At 40.7% G+C, this 21,517-nt stretch overlaps 1 protein-coding gene across 1 annotated transcript in view; it reads left to right on the top strand.

Moving 5' to 3' along the window:
- The first annotated feature begins 2,832 nt into the window (after nucleotides 1-2,832).
- vtg3 (vitellogenin 3, phosvitinless) overlaps nucleotides 2,833-21,517 on the top strand; it is a 43,609-nt gene continuing 24,924 nt past the window's right edge. Inside the window, exons 1-26 of the mRNA XM_064990365.1 lie at nucleotides 2,833-2,859; nucleotides 6,793-6,871; nucleotides 6,962-6,982; nucleotides 7,082-7,233; nucleotides 7,462-7,713; nucleotides 7,828-7,989; nucleotides 8,141-8,289; nucleotides 8,905-9,055; nucleotides 9,205-9,362; nucleotides 10,452-10,617; nucleotides 11,004-11,135; nucleotides 11,366-11,584; nucleotides 11,906-12,123; nucleotides 12,217-12,314; nucleotides 12,437-12,561; nucleotides 12,652-12,753; nucleotides 12,874-12,993; nucleotides 13,153-13,342; nucleotides 13,449-13,536; nucleotides 13,883-14,068; nucleotides 14,169-14,304; nucleotides 14,395-14,563; nucleotides 14,909-15,018; nucleotides 15,114-15,209; nucleotides 15,438-15,650; nucleotides 18,814-18,959. Of these exons, the coding sequence (XP_064846437.1) occupies nucleotides 2,833-2,859; nucleotides 6,793-6,871; nucleotides 6,962-6,982; nucleotides 7,082-7,233; nucleotides 7,462-7,713; nucleotides 7,828-7,989; nucleotides 8,141-8,289; nucleotides 8,905-9,055; nucleotides 9,205-9,362; nucleotides 10,452-10,617; nucleotides 11,004-11,135; nucleotides 11,366-11,584; nucleotides 11,906-12,123; nucleotides 12,217-12,314; nucleotides 12,437-12,561; nucleotides 12,652-12,753; nucleotides 12,874-12,993; nucleotides 13,153-13,342; nucleotides 13,449-13,536; nucleotides 13,883-14,068; nucleotides 14,169-14,304; nucleotides 14,395-14,563; nucleotides 14,909-15,018; nucleotides 15,114-15,209; nucleotides 15,438-15,650; nucleotides 18,814-18,959 (3,665 nt within the window). The remainder of the gene's footprint in view (nucleotides 2,860-6,792; nucleotides 6,872-6,961; nucleotides 6,983-7,081; nucleotides 7,234-7,461; nucleotides 7,714-7,827; nucleotides 7,990-8,140; nucleotides 8,290-8,904; nucleotides 9,056-9,204; nucleotides 9,363-10,451; nucleotides 10,618-11,003; nucleotides 11,136-11,365; nucleotides 11,585-11,905; nucleotides 12,124-12,216; nucleotides 12,315-12,436; nucleotides 12,562-12,651; nucleotides 12,754-12,873; nucleotides 12,994-13,152; nucleotides 13,343-13,448; nucleotides 13,537-13,882; nucleotides 14,069-14,168; nucleotides 14,305-14,394; nucleotides 14,564-14,908; nucleotides 15,019-15,113; nucleotides 15,210-15,437; nucleotides 15,651-18,813; nucleotides 18,960-21,517) is intronic.

Below are 21,517 nucleotides of genomic sequence, written 5' to 3'. Positions count from 1 at the left end.
CAAAACTATGTATACATTGGAATTATGTTGAAATCAGAATGATGTAACAACCTTTTAGCCAGGGTAAGTCATTGCATGTAAGTTGAAGGTTTACCATAATTTCAATTTTAGCTCAGTCATGGGAAGCACAAATAAAACATCAATCAACCAGAAAAACGGATACATTCCTCGAAAAAAAATCCCCAATCAATGCTTGAACTGACCCGAACGGCACAAGAACATCAAGAGGAAATACGTTTTGAATTTTGTTTGAGCAATACGGTGCATTAAAACTAAAAGTGTCACACCCTGATCTGTTTCACTTGTCCTTGTGGTTGTCTCCACCCTCCCCCACGTGTCACCCATCTTCCCCATTATCCTCTGGGTATTTTTACCTGTGATTCAGTTTCTGTGCCAGTTCGTCTTGTTTGCCAAGTCAACCAATGGTTTTCTCTTAGCTCCAGTTTTTCCCGTCTCTCTTTTTCTCGTCCTCCTGGTTTTCATCCTTGCCTGCCTGATCACTCTGCCTGCCACTGACCTTGAGCGTGTCAGCCACCCTGTACTGTTTTGGACTCTGCCCTGGTTATGAACTCTTGCCTGTCCCTCACCTGCCCTTTGTTTATCCCTTGGATTATAATAAATACCAGAGCTCAAACCATCTGACTCCTGTGTCTGCATCTGGGTCTCGCCTTGTGTCGTTATAAAAAGCAGATTTACCTAGCTCGTTGGAGACCCTAGGAACCTCACGAGTTAACCAATCCTGTGAATGGGTTAGGCAACTCAGGTGTCTATACCTCAACAGCAAAGTTAGATAAGATGGAAGTTTATGAAGTACGGCCTTGTAAACAAAAAGAGAGTAACGTAGAGATCTACAGGTCCTTAGCAAAATCCAACCAACCTTTTGATACAGGATGCAGTGGTGGGTATCAAAAGTGTTATCTTTAACAAAACAAAGTGCACTATGATAGATGACATCCAAAGGTTTAAGAAAAGTAGCAGCTGCGCTTTGATAAATAGTATCACCATAATCAAGAACATATAAAAAAGTTGACTGAATATTCTGCATCCTACTGCTTAGGGAGAGGCACGATCTGTTACTGTAGACAAATACAACTTTAAATCTTAGCTTCTTAACCATGGTTTTTAAATGACAAAGACATACACTGTGTCTACAAAACATTAGGAACACCTTCCTAATATTGAGTTGCACCCCCTTTTGCCATCAGAACAGCCTAAATTTGTCGAGTATGGACTCTAAAAGGTGTCGAAAGCGTTCCACAGCGATACTGGCCCATATTGAGTCCGATGCTTCCCACAGTTGTGTCAAATTGGCTGGTAGTGGGTTTAATGCCTTTAATGTTGACACAAGGCATGATGGATGCATGTACTCATGGGGTTTTCCCCATACCCTAGTCCTCCCATCAGTGTGAAACAGCAGGAACTGGGATTTATCAGACCAGTCAATGTTTTTTGAATTCTCCCATGTCCACTGGTGTCATTCCTTAGCCCATTGTAACTGTTGTTTTTTGCTGAAAGAAGTGGAACTCTGTAAGGTTGAATGCTGCCATACCCTATTCGTGTCAATGTGCGACTAGTTGTGCATTCTTTTATTGGTCTTTGGCCAACAATGTTGTACACAAAATGATGCCGGAGAGGATGGCTGACGTTTTACATGTTCCGAACCAACTGTGCTATTTTGTTAGGTTTTTTTTTGCGTTGTTTGTAACTTATTTTGTACATAATGTTGCTGCTACTGTCTCTTATGACCGAAAGGAACTTCTGGATCAGAACAGCAATTACTCACCTCGAACTGGAAGAAGATTTTTCCTTTAACGAGTTCGACGCGAAGGATATACTGTTTCACGGGAACAGGCCCACATCCTGTCATACTTGAAGAAAATACGGAGAAAAAGAGGGAGGAGGTCGGGCTGCCTTCTGAAAATTTGTGGGAGAGCGAGTAAACTACCACTGCCATCCGTTCTATTGGCCAATAAGCAATCATTGGAAAATAAAAATCGATGACCTACGATGACCTCAAGATTATCCAATTGACGGGACATTATTAAAAACTGTAAGATCTTGTGTTTCACTGAGTCATGACTGGACAACGACATGGATAATATAGTGCTGGCGGGATTTTCCATGCACCGGCTGGACAGAGAAGCTACGTCTGGTAAGACGAGGGGTGGGGGTGTGTTTATTTGTCAAATAACACCTGGTGCGCAATGTCTAATATTAAAGAAGTCTTGAGGTATTGCTTGCCTGAGGTAGAGTACCTTATGATAAGCTGTAGACCACACTGTCTACCAAGAAAGTTCTCATCTATATTATTCATAGCCATCTATATACCAACTCAAACCAATGCTTGCACTAAGACCAACTCTATAAGGCCATAAGCAAACAAAAAAATGCTCATCCGAAAGCGGCGCTCTTAGTGGCCGGGGACTTTAATGCAAGCAAACTTAAAACAGTTTCACCTCACATTTCTACCAGCATGTTAAATATGCAGCCAGAGGAAAGAAAACTCTATACCACCATAACTCCACACACAGAGATGCATACAAAGCTCTCTCCGTTCTCATTTGGCAAATCTGACCATAATTCTATCCTCCTGATTCCTGCTTACAAGCAAAAACTAAAGCAGGAAGTACCAGTGACTCGCTCAATACGGAAATGGTCAGATGACATGGATGCCATGCTACAAGACTGTTTTGCAAGCACAGACTGGAAAATGTTCCAGGATTCATCCAATGTCATAGAGGAGTATACCACCTCAGTCATTAGCTTCATCAATAAGTGCATCGACGACTTTGTCCCCACAGTGACCGTACGTAGATATCCCAACAAGAAGCCATGGATTACAGGCAACGTCCGCATCAAGCGAAATGCTAGAACTGCCACTTTCAAGGAGCTGGACACTAATCCGGACGCATATGAGAAATCCCACTATGCCCTCAGATGAACCATCAAACAAGCAAAGTGTCAATACATGATTAATATTGAATCTTACTACACCGGCTCTGACACTCGTCGGATGTGGCAGGGCTTGAAAACTATTACGGACTACAAAGGGAAACCCGGACGCAAGCTGCCCAATGACGCGAGCCTACCTGCTAAATGCATTTTTTGCTCGCTTCGAGGAAAGCAACACTGAAGCATGCACGAGAGCACCAGCTGTTCTAGACGAGAGTGTGATAATGCTCTCGGTTGCCGATGTGAGCAAGACCTTTAACCTCTCTAGGGTACGTGAGACGGTAGAGTCCCACCTCTTCAACAGCCAGTGAAACTGCAGGGCGCCAAATTCAAAACAACCGAAATCCCATAATTAAAATTCCTCAAACATACATGTATTTCACCCCATTTTAAAGATACACTTGTTGTAAATCCAGCCACAGTTTTTGATTTCAAAAAGGCTTTATGACGAAAGCAAACGAAACTATTATCTTCGGTGAGTCCCTATTCACAGAATAACACAGCCATTTTTTCCAGCCAAAGAGAGGATTCACAAAAAGCTGAAATATAGATAAAATGGATCACTAACCTTTGAGATCTTCATCAGATGACACTCATAAGACTTCATGTTACACAATATATGTATGTTTTGTTCGGTAAAGTTCATATTCATATCCAACAATCTGAGTTTACATTGGCACCTTATGTTCAGAAGTTCCAAAGCATCCTTTGATTTTGCAGAAAGCCACATCAATTTACAGAAATACTCATAATAAACAATGCTAAAAGATACAAGTGTTATGCATGGAATTTTAGATGCCCTTTTCCTTAATGCAACCGCTGTGTCAGATTTCAAAAAAGCTTTACAGAAAACTCAAACCATGCAATAATCTGAGTCGGCGCTCAGAGCCCAATCAAGACACAAATATATCTGCCATATTATGCAGTCAACAAAAGTCATAAATAGCATAATAAATATTCACTTACCTTTGCTGATCTTCGTCGGAATGCACTCCCAGGACTCCCACTTCCACAAGAAATGTTTTGTTCGGTAATGTCCATCATTTATGTCCAAATAGTTACTTTTGTTAGCGCATTTGGTAAACAAATCCAAAGTCACGAAGTGTCAAAAAGTTGTCAAAAAGTTCCGTAACAGTCAGTAGAAACATGTCAAACGATGTATTGAATCAATCTTTAGGATGTTTTTAACGTAAATCTTCAATAATATTCCAACTGGAGAATTCCATTGTCTTCAGAAGTGCGATGGAACAGAGCTCCCTCTCATGTGAACGCGCATGGTCAGAGCATGGTCAGCTCATGGCAGACCTTACTCATTCCCTTCTTCTTCGGCCCCACTTCACAATAGAAGCATCAGACAAGGTTCTAAAGACTGTTGACATCTAGTGGAAGCCTTAGGATGTGCAAATGTAATATATCCGACTATATCTTTTATTGGAGCTCAGTTGAAAATCGACCAACCTCAGATTTCCCAGATTTCCTGGTTGGATTTTTTTCTCAGGTTTTTGCCTGCTGCATGAGTTCTGTTATACTCACAGACATCATTCAAACCGTTTTAGAAACTTCAGAGTGTTTTCTATCCAAATCTACTTATAATATGCTTTATAGCAGGCCGTTTACTCTGGGCATGCTTTTCATCCGGATGTGAAAATACTGCCCCCTACCACAAAGATAAACAGGTCAACATCACAAAGCCGCGAGGCCAGACAGATTACCAGGACGTGTACTCAAAGCATGTGCTGACCAACTGGCATGCGTATTCACTGAGATTTTTAACCTCTCACTGACCGAGTCTGCAATATGTACAGGTTTAAGCAGACCACCATAGTCCCTGTGGCTAAGGAAGCGAAGGTAACCTACCAAAATAATTACCGAGCCATAGCACTCACGTATGTAGCCATGAAGTGCTTTGAAAGGCTAATCATGGATCTTATCAATAACATTATCCCAGAAACCCCAGACCCAGCGTTCAACACCATAGGGCCCACAAAGCTAGTCACTAAGCTAAGTACCATGGAATTAAACACCTCCCTCTGCAACTGGATCCTGGACTTCCCGACAGGCCACCCCCAGGTGGTAAGGGTAGGCAACAACACGTCTGCCACGCTGATCCTCAACTGTGGGGACCTCAGGGGTGTGTACTTAGTCCCCTCCTGTACTCCCTGATCACCCATGAGTGCGTGGCCAAACACGACTCCAACACCATCATTAAGTTGGTAAACCTGATCACCGACAATGATGAGACAGCTTATAGGGAGCATGTCAGAGACCTGGCAGTGTGGTGCCAGGACAACAACCTCTTCCTCAATGTGAGCAAGACAAAGGAGCTTATTGTGGACTACAGGAACAGGCGGGCTGAACATGCCCCCATTAACATCGACGGGGATGTAGTTTCAAGTTCATTGGTGTCCACATCTCCAACAAACGATCACAGTTGAAACACACCAAGACAGTCGTGAAGAGAGCACGACACCACCACCTCAGGAGACTGAAAAGATTTGACATAGGTTCCCAGATCCTCAAAACCTTCTACAGCTGCAACATCGAGAGCATTCTGACCGGTTGCATCACTGCCTGGTATGGCAACTGCTCGGCATCGGACCATAAGGCGTTACAGAGGGTAGTGCGTACGGCTCTGCTACCACACAGCAAGTGGTACCAGAGCGCCAAGTCTTGGACCAAAAGGCTCCTTAACAGCTTCTACCCCCAAGCCATAAGACTGCTGAACAGTTAAACAAATGGCCACTGGTCTATTTACATTGACCCCCCTCCATTTGTTTTGTACACTGCTGCTACTCGATGTTTATTATCTACGCATAGTCACTTCACCCCCACCTACATGTATAAATTACCTCGACTAACCTGTACCCCCGCACATTGACTCGATACCGGTACCCCTTGTATATAGCCTCATTATTGTTATTTAATTTTGTTACTTTTTAATTATTTTTTACTTTAGTTTATTTGGTAAATATTTTCTTAACTCTTCTTGAACTTCACTGTTGGTTAAGGGCTTGTGAGTAAGCATGTAAGGTCTACTCTTGTTGTATTTGGTGCATGTGACAAATAGAGTTTGATTTGATGTGATTTTGACTGTCAGTTGAGTAACTGTAGCCCGTCTGTTGCTCTGCAAAATTTGTGTCAGTCCTTTATCCTCTTTCATCAATGACACGTTTTCGACAACTGGCCTGAAATTGTCTGGATGTCCTTTGGATGGTGGACCATTCTTGATACAAAGAGGAAACTGTTGAGCGTGAAAAAAACGCTGCACCTGGCATCTACTAGCATACCCTGTTCAAATGCACTTAAATATTTAGCAGTACCACCCTCTGAATTGCACACAAGCACAATCCATGTCTCAATTTTTTCAAGGATTAAAAAGCCTTCTTTAACCTGTCTCCTCCCCTTCATTACACTGATTGAAGTGGAATTAATATCAATAAGGGATCATAGCTTTCACCTGGTTAGTCTATGTCATGGAAAGCACAGGTGTTCCTAATGTTGTGTACATCCTGTGAATATATTATTTGTGCAAGCAGCCCACTTTGTGCATTCAAATAAGGTCAAAGATGTTGAATTTTAAAAATTTCTTTGTAATATACAATATGTGAGTTTCACAAAGCACTGATTATTAGTGTCCATTTTAGATCACTGTTTATTTTTCCTGAAATGTCCTCCTTTTCCATGTCATACTGACCACTGTCAACGTCACTGGTTACACTCGTCTGACATACCTTTGCCCCCTTGTTACTTTATGCCCCTCATTGATGCCAAAGATGTGCTGTGCAGACACTGGGTCATGTCCTCGTTTAGTCATTGAGAACACAGCATTGCATATAAAAGGAAACGTTGAGCTGTAGGATCCCACTTCTGGATTTCACCATGTGGGGGTTCCTTCTTTGTCACCTTGTGGCCTTGGCCGGTAAGTGTGCAGAGAAACAAATATATGGAAATTATTTTTAATTAGCTACTTATGACAATGTTTGATTATTTTTTAATTTTTTCATTTCAGCATGTGCCCATATCAGTTATGGTGAGTTCTTTATCAAGTGATTTGAAATGTATCATTTAAAACTAACCCTACATTCAAATGAGCATGTTTTCATGAATAATATAATATGATGTATTGTAGAGCCTGGCTTGAACCCTAAGAAAACCTATGAGTACAGATATGAGGGAATGGTGAATATTGGGCGTGGCATGCCAAACCTTGCAGAGTCAGGTGTGAGACTTGTGTGCAAAGTCAAGATCATTGGTGTGTCTGCACAAACATTCCTTCTCAGGGTATGCATTCAATTAAAATTACCAATGCAATGTACATCATAGACCTTTACCTAATTTTTCAGAAGAGAAATATACTGCATGTGTTATTTTAAGGATCTACGTTTCTTTCGATGAACATAAAATGTGTCAATATCCTGGGAATTTAAACAAACTCCTTTGAAAAAGGTTTTTTATCGTAAATAAGCAATTAATTCTACCTGGTGATCCAATATATTTTCTTGTTTTAAGGTTTCAAACTTGAACTTCGAGGAGTTCAATGGCATCCCAGGGAAGAATGCATTTGATGCCTCACCAAAGCTTACCAAACGGATTGCTGCCGAGCTCAGCAAACCCTTCATGTTCGAGTACGCCAAGGGACGGGTTGGTGACATTCGCAGCTCTGCTGAAATATCTGACACCATCGTCAATATTGTGAGAGGCATACTTGGGTTCTTCCAAGTCACAGTCAAGACCACCCAAAGAGTGTATGAGCTTGAGGAGGTAAATAAAACAGGTTTTACATAAACAATGCTTATGTTATATTGCATTTTCATCTGTAAAGAAATTGCAGAGAGCACTGTTAATGTGAGGTTTATTCTATGTATTTGTTATCAGTTCGGGATCCATGGATTGTGCCAGAGTACGTATGCCAATGAGGAGGATGCCAACTCCCAAGAATTGTCAGTCACCCAAATTGTTGACATTAATAACTGCAAAAAAAAGGCAGCCATTTACAGAGGAATGGCACTTGCTGTCGACAACAAACTTTCCAAAGAGGTTTGTCTTTCCAATCCATAGACCTATATGTGAACATGCACAATTCTATTTAAATGAGTATACAGTGCCAATGCTACAGAGACCAAGGTAAATAGTATACTTTAACAGTCACTCACTTTCAATCATTGTTGTATTCTTTTACGTCATCTAGAGAGGTGACTCCGTCATTTCAACAGTGAGATATGTCTACACAGTGAAACCAACAGTTGTCGGAGGCCTGATCAAGAAGGCTCATGCATTGGAGCGCCAGCATTTCTCCCCATTCAACGTGAAAGGGGGGAACTCCAAACTGCAAGCCACGTATGACAAATCTCATTGTTTTCTTTCATTTCACTATATAAAATTGGGTGTCTGAAAATGAGAACCACCTTGTAGTTGGAGGACTTGAAAGAGATGCCACGGTTAGAGGCGTAATGGCTAAACACCAACATACAGAATAATAGGTGAATGTGGTTTATTTGCCATGTACACTCTAAGGATGCATTTACACAGGCAGCCCAACTCTGATAATTGATGAAATCCACTAATTGTTTTTTGACCAATAAGATCTTTTGCCAATAATTGAGCAAACAATAACAATTGGGCTTCGTAGTGAAAACACAGCCTAACACTAAATTATGTGAAGGAATGTCCAGGAGGAGATGTCCAGACATGAGTTATAGGGCTGCGATTACACAGGCAGCCCAATTCAGATTTCTTGCCCGATTATTGGCAAAACAGCTGATCTAATTGGTCAAAAGAAAAAATCAGTGATAAAAAAGATAAGAATTTGGCTCCCTGTAAACGCAGCCTAAGATGAAGTGCAGCGAAGAGGTTCACTGAGAGGTTCTCAGTCTTCGGGATACAGTGAGACATACTCACCAGGATGCCAAAGTTTGTATGTGTTAGGTGCTATTGTTGTTGACTCTCCTTTAGGAAAGAGCTTGTGCTGCTCAGTGTAACGGACACAGTGGTGACCCCTGCTGTTGGTCCCATGATTAGCCGAGGGAATCTAGTTTACAAGTTTGTGAAAGTGTTGGCCCAAATCCCCATTTTGATGAAGAAGTTGGATGATCCAGTGCCCAAGGTAAAGAACAGGGTATCAATAATATTCAAAACTTGCTCTAAAAATGTTTTTTTCCTCACCCTGTCATGAAGATGTTTATGGCTCATGATTATTTACTGCTTTACTGTGTGATATGCCACAAACAAATGCAACCACATTGTTGTTCACAGATTGCAGACATGATCAAACGTTTGGCCCAAGCGAACATCTACCAGACGGACAGTGCAACAAGTGAGGATGTTGTTGTTCTTTTCCAACTCCTGCGTGTGACATCGCTAGAAAACCACGAGATTCTGTGGAAACAGCTCTCAGGGAATGATGAACACAGGTGCATATTCATGTTTATTTAATTTATAATCAAATGTATATGTTTTACTGTATGTACACTATCGTTCAAAAGTTTGGGGTCACCGAGAAATGTCCTTGTTTTTTGTCCATTAAAATTACATCAAATTGATCAGAATTACAGTGTAGACATTGTTAATGTTGTAAATGACTATTGTAGCTGTAACGCTGGGATGCTGGCCTTCGAGGAAGAGTTCCTCTGTCCAGTGTGTGTTCTTTTGCCTATCTTAATCTTTTATTTTTATTGGCCAGTCTGAGATATGGCTTTTTCTTTGCAACTCTGCCTCTTCACTGTTGACGTTGAGACTGGTGTTTTGTGGGTACTATTTAATGACGCTGCCAGTTGAGGACTTGTGAGGTCTCTGTTTCTCAAACTAGACACCGTAATATACTTGTCCTCCCGCTCAGTTGTGCACCGGGGTCTCCCACTGCTATTTCTGTTCTAGTTAGAGCCAGTTTGCTTTGTTCTGTGAAGGGAGTAGTACACAGCGTTGTACGAGATCTTCAATTTCTTGGCAATTTCTCGCATGCAATAGCCTGATAAGTTTCAGAAGAAAGGTCTTTGTTTCTGGCCATTTTGAGCCTGTAATCAAACCCACAAATGCTGATGCTCCAGATACTCAACTCGTCTAAATGTGACCCGTTTAATTGCTTCTTTAATCGGAACAACAGTTTTTAGCTATGCTAACATAATAGCACACGGGTTCTCTAATGATCAACTAGCCTTCTAAAATGATAATGGGCCTCTGTATGCCTATGTAGATATTCCATTAAAAATCTACCGTTCCCAGCTACAATAGTCATTTACAACATTATCAATGTCTACACTGTATTTCTGATCAATTTTATGTTATTTTAATGGACAAAAAAAATGTGTTTTTCAAACTAGGACATTTCTAAGTGGCCTCAAACTTTTGAACGGTAGTGTGTGTATATATAAGCATATTTTTATATTAATTAAAACATTCTATGGTTTCCATGGTAAACATTTCTATGTTAAGTGTAATATATCAAAGGATTGCCTATGTTTGCTACAAAGTTTTTTTTTATTGTCATCCTTCTCTCTTGTCAGACGGTGGCTTTTGGACACGATTGTTGAAGTTGCAGATGCAAGAGTCCTCAAATTCCTGAAGAACAGATTCAAAGCCGGTGATGTATCAGCCAACGAGGCTGGACAAACACTTCTGATCGCATTTAATCATTTAGCAGCAGAGACTGACTTGATGGAGATGGCCAAGGTGATTGTCTTGGTTGGAGGTGTAACATACAGTTATTTAAATTGCATATGTTTTTAAGAACTGCGGTTGGGGCGTTTGTATAATTTAGTTGAACTTTACTCAGAAGTATGCTGGTATTACATAGTACACATGGCATATCACTCCCACTGTCTGGCTACTGTAAAACATGGAACTGGAATCCCACCGTACTAATACACAGACTGGATTTTGGCATAATGTTCACTACATGAGAGGAGGTATTATTGTTATACAGTAGAAAGACAAAGAGTACATTGTCCCTACATGGGCTTATGGGCCATTTAATTTGTTTTTATACACTGGATGACAAAATCATGTGGTCGATGTGATGTGTTCAGAGTGATTCATAATCAATCGTCCCTCTGTAGGAGTTTCTGTCCATGCCCTTCAGTAAGTCCCACCCAATGCTGTGGAACACTGTGGTGTTGTCCTATGGATCACTGGTCTACAGGTACTGTACCTATGAGTATGGTCCGTCTTGCCCGGTGGCAGTTGTTCAGGTAATTGGCTCAATTACCATTGCATTACTTACTGGTAAAGAAACCAAATGCATAATCTATGTTCCAGTTTATTCTGGTTATATGGCAGAAGATGGTATTGTGAATGTTATGACTACTGCTATGTTAATCTTGTGTAGTTTTGCTGTTGTTCAGACTCTTTCTGAATAGATATTAGCTGCAAATCACTGCAGATTACAAAATTCAAGATGTGACACGTCCGTCTCAAACAGCCCCTGTTGGACCTGGTGATCGATGGCCTGAGGAGAAACAATGAATTGGACATGGTGCTAGCCCTGAAGGCCATTGGGAATGCAGGCCACCCCTCCAGCATTAAGACCATCAGGCGCTTCCTCCCCGGAGTGTCTGCCGCTCCTGTGACCCTCCCAGCCCGTGTGCTAAGTGCAGCCGTGCAGTCTCTGAGACACCTGGCAGTCAGAGACCCCCACAGCGTTAGTAGTAGTAGTAGTACTAGCAGTAGCAGTTTGGTTTATTTACTTGTGTACACATTCACAACTGAAATCTGAATTCCAGAATACAAACCAAAAAATTAAAAAGATGATAATATTTAGGAAGTCGGTCATAGATATTGTGGTTCTGGTGTCACAGTTAAATTGGTGTCAATAACATTTCGACCCATTGATTCACTAAATTGATTTATATCAGACGAAATGATGACCAGTTGACATACAGTCGGATTTTGTATTAGACCCAGTCTAATCTCTTTGATAATATGACTTTAGCTACTGTATGTCTTACGTATGTGTTTTCAGGTCCAGGACATCACAGTGAGCCTGTTTGTGCAGAGGCACCTTCCCACTGAGATCCGTATGCTGGCATGTATGATTCTGTTTGAAACTAAGCCACCTTTGGCTTTGGTGTCTACAGTGACTGCATTCCTATTGGAAGAGGCTGACATGCATGTGGCTAGCTTTTCTTACTCTCTCATTGGGAGCATTGCCAAATCACGCACTCCGGACAACCACATCCTGTGAGTGTTTCTGTCAGGGCAGAGTGACATTTGTTGTGTCAATGCTTCTGATTTTGCATTTAAACTGTGGCTGTATTGTTATCTTTGTTAAAGCTCAACAGCCTGCAATGTCGCTGTGAAAATCCTGGCCCCTAAATTTGGCCGTGTCAGTTACCACTACAGCAAAGCTATGCACCTAGATTGGTTTAATGGTAAGTTCAAAGCACCTGTAAGCGGCATGGGTTTAGTTTGAGAACATACAGTATATGAAAGGCTGAGGACACTGTTTTCTTCGCAAAAACATTGACTGACCACATATCTCTTGAATATCCAGACGACTTCTTGATTGGTACAGCCATTGAGATCGTCATGCTGAAAAATGCTGCAAGCTACATCCCAACAGAAATAATGACTAAAGGGAAATTCCATTTCATTGGCAAAATATTACAACTTGTGGAGGTAATCGATAATGTTCATATTAATTGTTTTGTACTTGTTCTGTTTCATGCTGAAGTAAAACATTATTTGACTATTGTTTGTGTCATAAAGCTTGGTTTCCGTGCTGACGGAATTAAGGAACTGTTTAAACAGAACATTCAAGTTTTTAACGGCCATCTCAGCTACGCTGACTTCGAGGCCTTATTCAAAGTGGTGAGTTCATGACTTTTCAAAACGCATACTGCACAGTTGAGGGCACTATGAAAGTGTCCTCAAATGTACTGTACCATCCCTTCAAACTCAACTTTGTTCTATTGAATCATCTTCTTTCAGCTGCAAGATTGGAAGAAATTGCCCGGGGATAAGCCTTTTTTGTCTGCCTATACACGAATCTTTGGTCAAGAGTTCTTCTTGGCGGATTTGAACAATGACTTCATTCAGAGTGTAGTCAAGGTGAGATTTCTAGTCAATCAAGTATTGCATGTTACTCAGTATAACATCATGTCCCTCTCTATCCACACTGGGCATTAACAAAACCTCATGATACACATTTCCTGTGGTCGCAATAAGCTGTTACACACTGTGCTCTTCTGCCACGGTATCTCCATGCAGACCGTCAGTCCATCTGCAGGCAAAGAGAGCCCAGTCTGGAGAATGATTGAACATCTTCAGGAGGGGATGTCATGGCACTGGACCAAGCCCTTCCTTATGTTTGAGACCCGTTATATCCAAGCCACCTCCCTTGGTCTCCCACTGGAAATCAGCAAATATTATAACACAGTAACAACCATTACCGTCAATGGTAAACATTGAATACCAAGGGCATTTGAATTACAAAGCAGAATACTTTTAATATTTTAATAAATATATATATATACACAATCAATAAAACATTTTCTCTTATGTAGCTAAGGCTGCAATCAGCCCACCACTGACTGATCGCCTGGGACAACTGTTGACCTCAGATGTTTCACTAGTGACTGATGGATTTGCTGGGTAATATATGTATTTATGTTTTGGTAGCTGGGGCAGTCAAACTCCTTGCATATTTGTATGTTTCTTGTAAAGGATAGTGAGAAAGAGAGGTAGTGCTGGAGCAATGGGTTGCTTGCAACACTACCAAGTAAGTGTGATCTGGAGGCACTGAGGGCAGCGGCTTACACAGCTGGACCCCTCCAGGCCTCGGCAAGTATTTATTCAATATGTTGCATCATATTATGAGAAGAACAATACTATGAGGAACCCTCCCATATCAGTGGCTTCATTTTACAGTGTTTTCATGGCTCAATTATTGTTCAATGCTAATCTAACTGATTGTGTTCTATATGTAATTTTGCTGCAGTTTCTCAAAGGACCAATTTGTCTTCCATGGGATAAACACTGACATTTTCCAGTGTGGTGCGGAACTGAAGAGTAAAACAGTAGTTTCCATGCCATGGGAATTCAGCATGAAAATTAACGTCGAACAAAAAACATTTGAAATTGACCTTCCTGCTTGCAAAAAGGAGAATAAACTTTTCTCAGTCAAGTATGTTTCTCACATTTCATTAGACCTGTCAAAAACAATATTTTAAATGTCGCAATGGATAGTAACTTAACAGATGCTAGTTTTCTTTTTGTTACAATAGGTTTGACGTATATGCGGTCTCAAGGAATATTGAGGAGCCATCACGTGCTAAAATGACCCCAATGATGCCTGACTCTGTTGAGGCTAATAAGGACATAGAGCCACCTAAGCAAATATATTTGACCTCTGGACAAAAGGTACAATCACTCTCCAAGGCAAAGAATATTACACGCAAAGTAAGAGAGATATGTGTGCACTCCTAATATGCTTTCTTTTTTGCCAAATAGATTGTAAAATTGGACATTTACCATCCACAAGTAAAGGTGTGTGCAGAGGCTAACATCTATGGGGCAGTTTTCTGTGTTGAGTTTGAGGCAATGAGATCACACTACATTGATGAATACCCCCTTTACTACTTCTTGGGATACACCAACTTTGCATGTACAATTCAACCAGGTAACAGCATATACAAGTATAAAGTATGACGTAATAGGCTTTTTCTTGTACATTGTTTTGGACCGTCATTTATTGAGCCTTATTGGATGTGCCAGGAACTGGTCCACCGTTTGTGCTGCCGACCCCAGACTGTACATCAGCCCTGTGGCAGGTTTCAGTCCTTGCTTACACCTTACTTAACTGGACCTATTATATACATTCCTCTAATCTATCTTCGCCTTTCATTCTTTCACAATAAAGCACCAACATGTGAAAGGGAAATGGAATTCCATTAAACAAAAACAAGCCTCATTAGATTTCATGAGTGTGACTATTAAAATCGAAATTCCTCTCTTTCATTATCAGTCCAGTCCAACAAACCTGTTGACAAGATTCACATTGAGATGAACGCCAGCCCAACCAAGTACCCGGTTAGTGTCCGCCACCTGCTTGACACCCTGCAGAAGCTTTCCAAGGTACTTGGTCATGGTTGTACTGTCATGATCTGCACACATGCATTGCTAAGTTCATACAGTATGTGACCATTTCAACTCTATTTTTGTGTTTGCAGTACGCAACCAAGAGTTTCCATCACTCCTCTAGTTCCTCAAGCAGCAGAACGTCTCATCAAGCAAGCTTCAAAGCCAAAGAAGCTTCTGCTTCTGAGGTAGGGCTATGGCTGAAGTGCACCACTGACTACTGTAACTTTTTGTTGTCGTTGTTGTTTTAAGGGGGGTATATTCATATCAATCAATATTCAAAGACAGTGTCATCACTGTCTGCATTATTTCAGACATGACGAAAGTATTATGTATTTCACTCTGAAACCTAGTTGTGTTTACAAAACAGTGATGGCAGTATAAGGACCTTTGTGCCTTCTTGTACTCCTCCTCAGGCTTGGAATGCCAATTCTGAACCAGTGTTCACCATCAAGGTTCTGGCCATGAGTGGCAACACAAAGCCAGAGGGTTACGAAGCAGCTGCTTTCTACACCCCTGCTGCCCAGATGGACAACACCCAGCTGATCGTGTCTCAGATTGGGGAGGAGGCCAACTGGAAGATGTGCACAGATGCAAATGTGGATAAGGTCCGGCAGGAGCAGCTAAAGGTAATCAGGGTTGGGTAGGTTACCTTCTAAATGTAGTCTGTTAATAGTTAACAGTCCAAAATTGTGATCAGTAATTTAACTTTTGGATTTGCCAAACTCAGTAACGTAATCTGATTACATTGAGTTAATTTGAGATTACTTTCCCCTTAACCTCTTACATCTATGGGGGCGCTATTTCATTTTTGGATGAAAAACGTTCCCGTTTTAAACAAGATATTTTGTCACAAAAAGATGCTCCACTATGCATATAATTGATAGCTTTCGAAAGAAAACATTCCGGAACAAAAAACAACAGTACTGCCATCAACGTCTACCTTATGGGACAGCTTAAAAACAATGCTGCCCCATCCACAGCTCAATCCAAACTGCCTTTCCATGACTGAAAGAGAGGCTCCTTTTGTAGGGCTAGCCCCTCCCCTCAGAACAATTAACCCTAATTAATTAATCAATTAACAATACAAACCTACATTTTCCATGAACTAAACATACTAAAGGATATACATTGCAACACGGTTTTAAATAATATCACAACATATCATTTACAACATTACATCACTACTGACAATATCTTTCAATATGCCCATATGCATTAATGAGCCATTTGGGACAGGCACTATAAAGCCAACCCAATTCCCTTAGCTCGGGTCCTTTTCCAGCATACCCGGAAGCTACAGAGATGGAGAGAGAGGAACAGAACAAACAAACAATGCGCTCATCCACAACATTGATAACTATAATAATTATTGTATCTCTCAAATATGAACATTGACAAGTGTGAAATGCATGAACCAAGACAGAAGTTAATTTGTGTGTCGACCCACATTGTTAACTTATTTTATAATGGCGCAGGGAGGAGTGATGAATATGTGTGTGCGTTAAAGAACCAAATGCTGCCCGCGGCCAGTGACGGACTTCTACGTCACACTACCGATCCTTGACTTCGGCGATGTCATTTACAAAATAGCCTCCAACACTCAGCAAATTGGATGCAGTCCATCACAGTGCCATCCGTTTTGTCACCAAAGCCCCATACACTACCCAGCACTGCAATCTCTATGCTCTCGTTGGCTGGCCCTCGCTTCATAGTCATCGCCAAACCCACTGGCTCCAGGTCATCTATAAGTCTTTGCTAGGTAAAACCCCATCTTATCTCAGCTCACTGGTCACCATAGCAGCACCCACCCTTAGTACGCGATCCAGCATGTATATTTCACTGTAGACCCCCAAAGCCAATTCCTCTTTGGCCGCCTTTCCTTCCAGTTCTCTGCTGCCAATGACTGGAACGAACTGCAAAAATCACTGAAGCTGGAGACCCATATCTCCCTCACTAGCTTTAAGCACCAGCTGTCAGAGCAGCTCACAGATCACTGCACCTGTACATAGCCCATCTGTAAATAGCCCATCCAATTACCTCATCCCCATACTGTTTTTTTGTTTTTGTTTTTTTTGCTCCTTTGCACCCCAGTATCTCTACATGCTCATTCATCTTCTGCACATCTATCACTCCAGTGTTTAATTGCTAAATTGTAATTATTTCAACGCTATGGCCTATTTATTGCTGTACCTTCCTTATCTTACCTCATTTGCACACACTGTTTATATAAAAAAAAATCTATTGTGTTATTGACTGCATGTTTTATTCCATGTGTAACTCTGTGTTGTTGTTTGTGTCGCACTTCTTTGCTTTATCTTGGCCAGGTCGCAGTTGTAAATGAGAACTTGTTCTCAACTAGCCAACCTGGTTAAAAAAAGGTGAAATAACAATATATACAGTGGGAGGGAGTTAAATCTCCACTGTATATACACCTTGTTTGTTTACATTTACAATGTTTACAAACAATGGAGAAAACAAGCTTATATTTTGGTTTCTTATGGAGTGTGACAGTTAAACTAAGCTCAAGAGGCATTTACAAGTTTTATTCGTCAAGAATCAATCGATTTATTAGTCCAAAAATGGATGTAGCAAATACATATTGCCCCTTTAAGTCTATCAAAGGTGTGCAAATTTGAGCATGTGTCCATTAGGCCTTTGTATTTTCTTTTCTTATCAGCATGAATTAGATTGAGCAATAAAATGCCCACCTTTATTCTATAGGCTGGGATCCGCACTATGCAGCTGTTGCAAGAGCGCATATTTCACTGGCTGTCCACTGGTTCAAAAACAGTGATTGTTGTGCAACTTAAATTTCTTGAATTCAACTTATTTTTGGTTCAAATGTATATTTCTAATTGTGAACAGCAATCCACAACAACCACAATCCATAAGGCTCAGATTATATGGATTGAGAGAGAGCAGCAGTGTGATTCACCTCAATGCGCTATGTAGATATCAATAATAATTGATATCCGTTTCGCCATAGACTACAAGACTGTTGTTATCCTTACCCTCAAGCGTTTGTTCAAGTTGGATAATCTTTGTATGCCGGCAGTAGTCACACCATTGGAGACATATCTTGGACTGTAGACTATATAAGCCTATTCCTGCTCTTTTCCTGTGATCCATTCCCACATCCAACACATTTGGTGTGTCATCATAGTGGTCTCTGGCTTGTGGTCAGACACTCAGGTGGAACAGGTGGAGCATTTTTTTCAATGCTGATTTGAATGTCATTTAAAAAACAGAGAAGTGCCAAATATGTTTTTGCAAACATCGTTTCTGAATTTAAAAGTAATCCTTGAAGTAATCTAGTTTTTCAAAAGTGTCTGTAATCTGATTACAACATTTTGATGTTAACGTAACAGATCAAAGTTACCAATTTTGTAATCCATTACATGTTACTGTTTACATATCTGTTTACCCCCCCAACCCTGAAGGTAATAGGCAGTACACTAAGAAAAGAAGGTACTAACTAGAACCTAAAAAGGTTCTTCGGCTGTCCCCATATGAGAACCCTTTGAAGAACCATTTTTTTGGTTCCAGGTAGAACTCTTTTGGTTTCCATGTAGAAATATTTCCCCAGAAGGTTCTACATGGAACCCAAAACAGTTCGACCTGGATCCAAAAAGTGTTCTCGTATCAGGAGAGGAGCAGAACACCTTTCAAACCTTTTTTTCTAAATAGTGTAGATACAAGGTGGGAAGAGATATATCTCAATAGGGATTGGAGAAACATGACATGTTATTCAAAGTGATGGCTTCATAAGTGTTTTCCTTTTCATGTTAGATGCACCTAAAATGGGGAGCTGAGTGTCAGTCATATGAGATGTCAATGAAAACTGCCACTGCACATCTGCCTGGGTCCAGACCCACTCTGAAGGCCAAGATTCACTGGAAGACTGTTCCAGGATACATGTTAGAGGTTGGAAAATGGTGAGACAAGCACACATTCAGTACACTGAACATTATATTCAGTTTCCCAAACCTACTGCAATCAGAGTAATGTATTAGCAGGTCGTGTGACTATTCACATTGTATATAAATGCTATTGTTTCTTTTATGCTGATGACACTGATGTACTGACTCCTCTGTGAACCAGCTATAGCCGATCCACAGACTGCATGTAATGTCATACAAAAAGCACCTGTTGACCTGAAACGTACTGAATTTGGAAAAAAGTTGTTTTTCTAGCGAGACTCTGCTGATTTAACCCTTTGGACCCCAATAGAATTCTAGAATGCTGCTGTAGATTACTGAGAATTTTCATGATTAAGCAAATTTTCTCACAAATTTCAAATAAACAGACATAGCTCAAGAACAAAAAACAAATGACAATTACAAGTCAACTTAGTTTAAATATGACACCACATTCATGTCAATCGGAATAACACCAATTTTGTCTCCCATCGTGTAAAGACACTCACTATAAAAAAACAATTAACACTCACAACATAAAACTCTAGAGTATTTAAATTGTACAAAATGTCACCAAATTACTCATTCAAACAGTACCAAATATGGTATATTATTTATATATACAGGAACAGTCAAACGTTTGGACACACCTACTCATTCAAGGGTTTTTTCGTTATTTGTACTATTTTCTACATTGTAGAATACAAATTGTTAAAAAAATCAAAATACATTTTATATTTGAGATTCTTCAAATAGAAACACTTTGCCTTGATGACAGCTTTGCATTTTGGCCTTGGTCTGGAAGGTGACCAAGAATGTGATGGTGACACTGACAAAGCTCTAAAGTTCCTCTGTGGAGATGGGATAACTTTCCAGAAGAACAACCATCTCTGCAGCACTCCGCCAATCAGGCCTTTATGGTAGTGTGGCCAGACGGAAGCCACTCCTCAGTAAAAGTCATGACAGCCCGCTTCGTTTGCCAAAAAGGCACCTAAAGGACTCTCAGACCATGAGAAACAAGATTCTCTGGTCTGATGAAAACAAGATTGAACTCTTTGGCCTGAAAGCCAAGCATCACATCTGGAGGAAACCTGGCACCATCCCTACAGTGAAGCAAGGTGGTGGCAGCATCATGCTGTATGGATGTTTTTCAGCAACAGTGACTGGGAGACTAGTCAGGAGCCAGGCAAAGATGAACGGAGCAAAGTACAAAGTGATGCTTGATGAAAACATGCTCCAGAGTGCACAGGACCTCAGACTGGACCCTGAAAGGTTCAGAGCAAAGGTTCACCTAGCAACAGGACAACGACCCAAAGCTGCAGGGTAGCCTAGTGGTTAGAGTGTTGGACTAGTAACCGAAAGGTTGCAAGTTCAAACCCCCGAGCTGACAAGGTACAAATCTGTCGTTCTGCCACTGAACAGGCAGTTAACCCACTGTTCCTAGGCCGTCATTGAAATTAAGAAATTGTTCTTAACTGACTTGCCTAGTAAAATAAAGGTAAAAAAAAAATACAGCCAAGACAACGCAGGAGTGGCTTTGGGACAAGTCTCTCAATGTCCTTGAGTGGCCCAGCCAGAGCCCAGCCAAAATGCAAGGTTTATGAATACTTTCAGAATGCACTGTATATGTAAGGGAACACCCCCCTGAAATGGACAAAGATGAATGGGAAGTCATTGGCACTAGACAAACCATATACACGGTGTCCAATACCACTCAATTCGGCGTCATTTCGTTCAAAGTTGATTTGCAAATGCCACATGACAAATGCCAGGTGTATCACTTTAAAAATCCAACAGGCGGCGAGCGCGCTCCACTGTGGTTTTTCATATTGCAAATGAAACACAACATCCAAATGCAAAATATTGAAAAAGTGAAAAAAAATCAACCTAGCAACCCCTGAAAAAAGTGCTTTCTGGACCATTTTTCGAAATTCTTTCAGTTTTTGTCAATTAGTCATGTGTAAGAACTGTAGAATATACTTTTGTCAACTTTTATTATCATTTTGTTTTACTTGTGCATAAGGCATATGTTTCGTCCATTTGCAATATAATTTCATAGGAAGTCAAAAGTCACTTTTTTGGGGGCCAAATGCCATAAGAAATATCCAAATGCAATATGGAAGATTTGAAAATGCCAAATCAGGATGTTATGTCCATTTGCCATGTACCATCACGAATTTGACATGCTCAAAAATCCTGCAGAAATGCAAAATTGACTGGCCTGAAGAACTCGGGATGGCTGGGCAGTGATTCTGGTTCCTCTCCATCGCTCGTTAGGTTTGATTTCAGATTTCATTTTGGTGATGTTCCCTCTCCGTTTAAACATATTGCAAATGTACAAAAGTCAACAAGCAAGTCAGTGTCCATCAGTCAATTAGCTGTCATTCTGACACCAAACTGATACCAATTGACACCAAACCCACTTTTTCCAACTCATTTAGAAGCCAACTATCACATATTTCCGAGCAGGCCCATAATTCACAGCGCCTTTAGTTTAAAACGTAATAAAAACGTAAAAGACATAGTTATGTTCTAGCTGCGGGTCCAGATTACACATTATGTGTAGGCCTATGTGA

The sequence above is a fragment of the Oncorhynchus masou genome, chromosome 16 (genome assembly GCF_036934945.1).
Source record: "Oncorhynchus masou masou isolate Uvic2021 chromosome 16, UVic_Omas_1.1, whole genome shotgun sequence".
Taxonomy (NCBI): domain Eukaryota; kingdom Metazoa; phylum Chordata; class Actinopteri; order Salmoniformes; family Salmonidae; genus Oncorhynchus; species Oncorhynchus masou.
The sequence above is the reverse complement of the archived record's forward strand: the minus strand, read 5'-3'. Positions and strand labels throughout refer to the sequence as shown.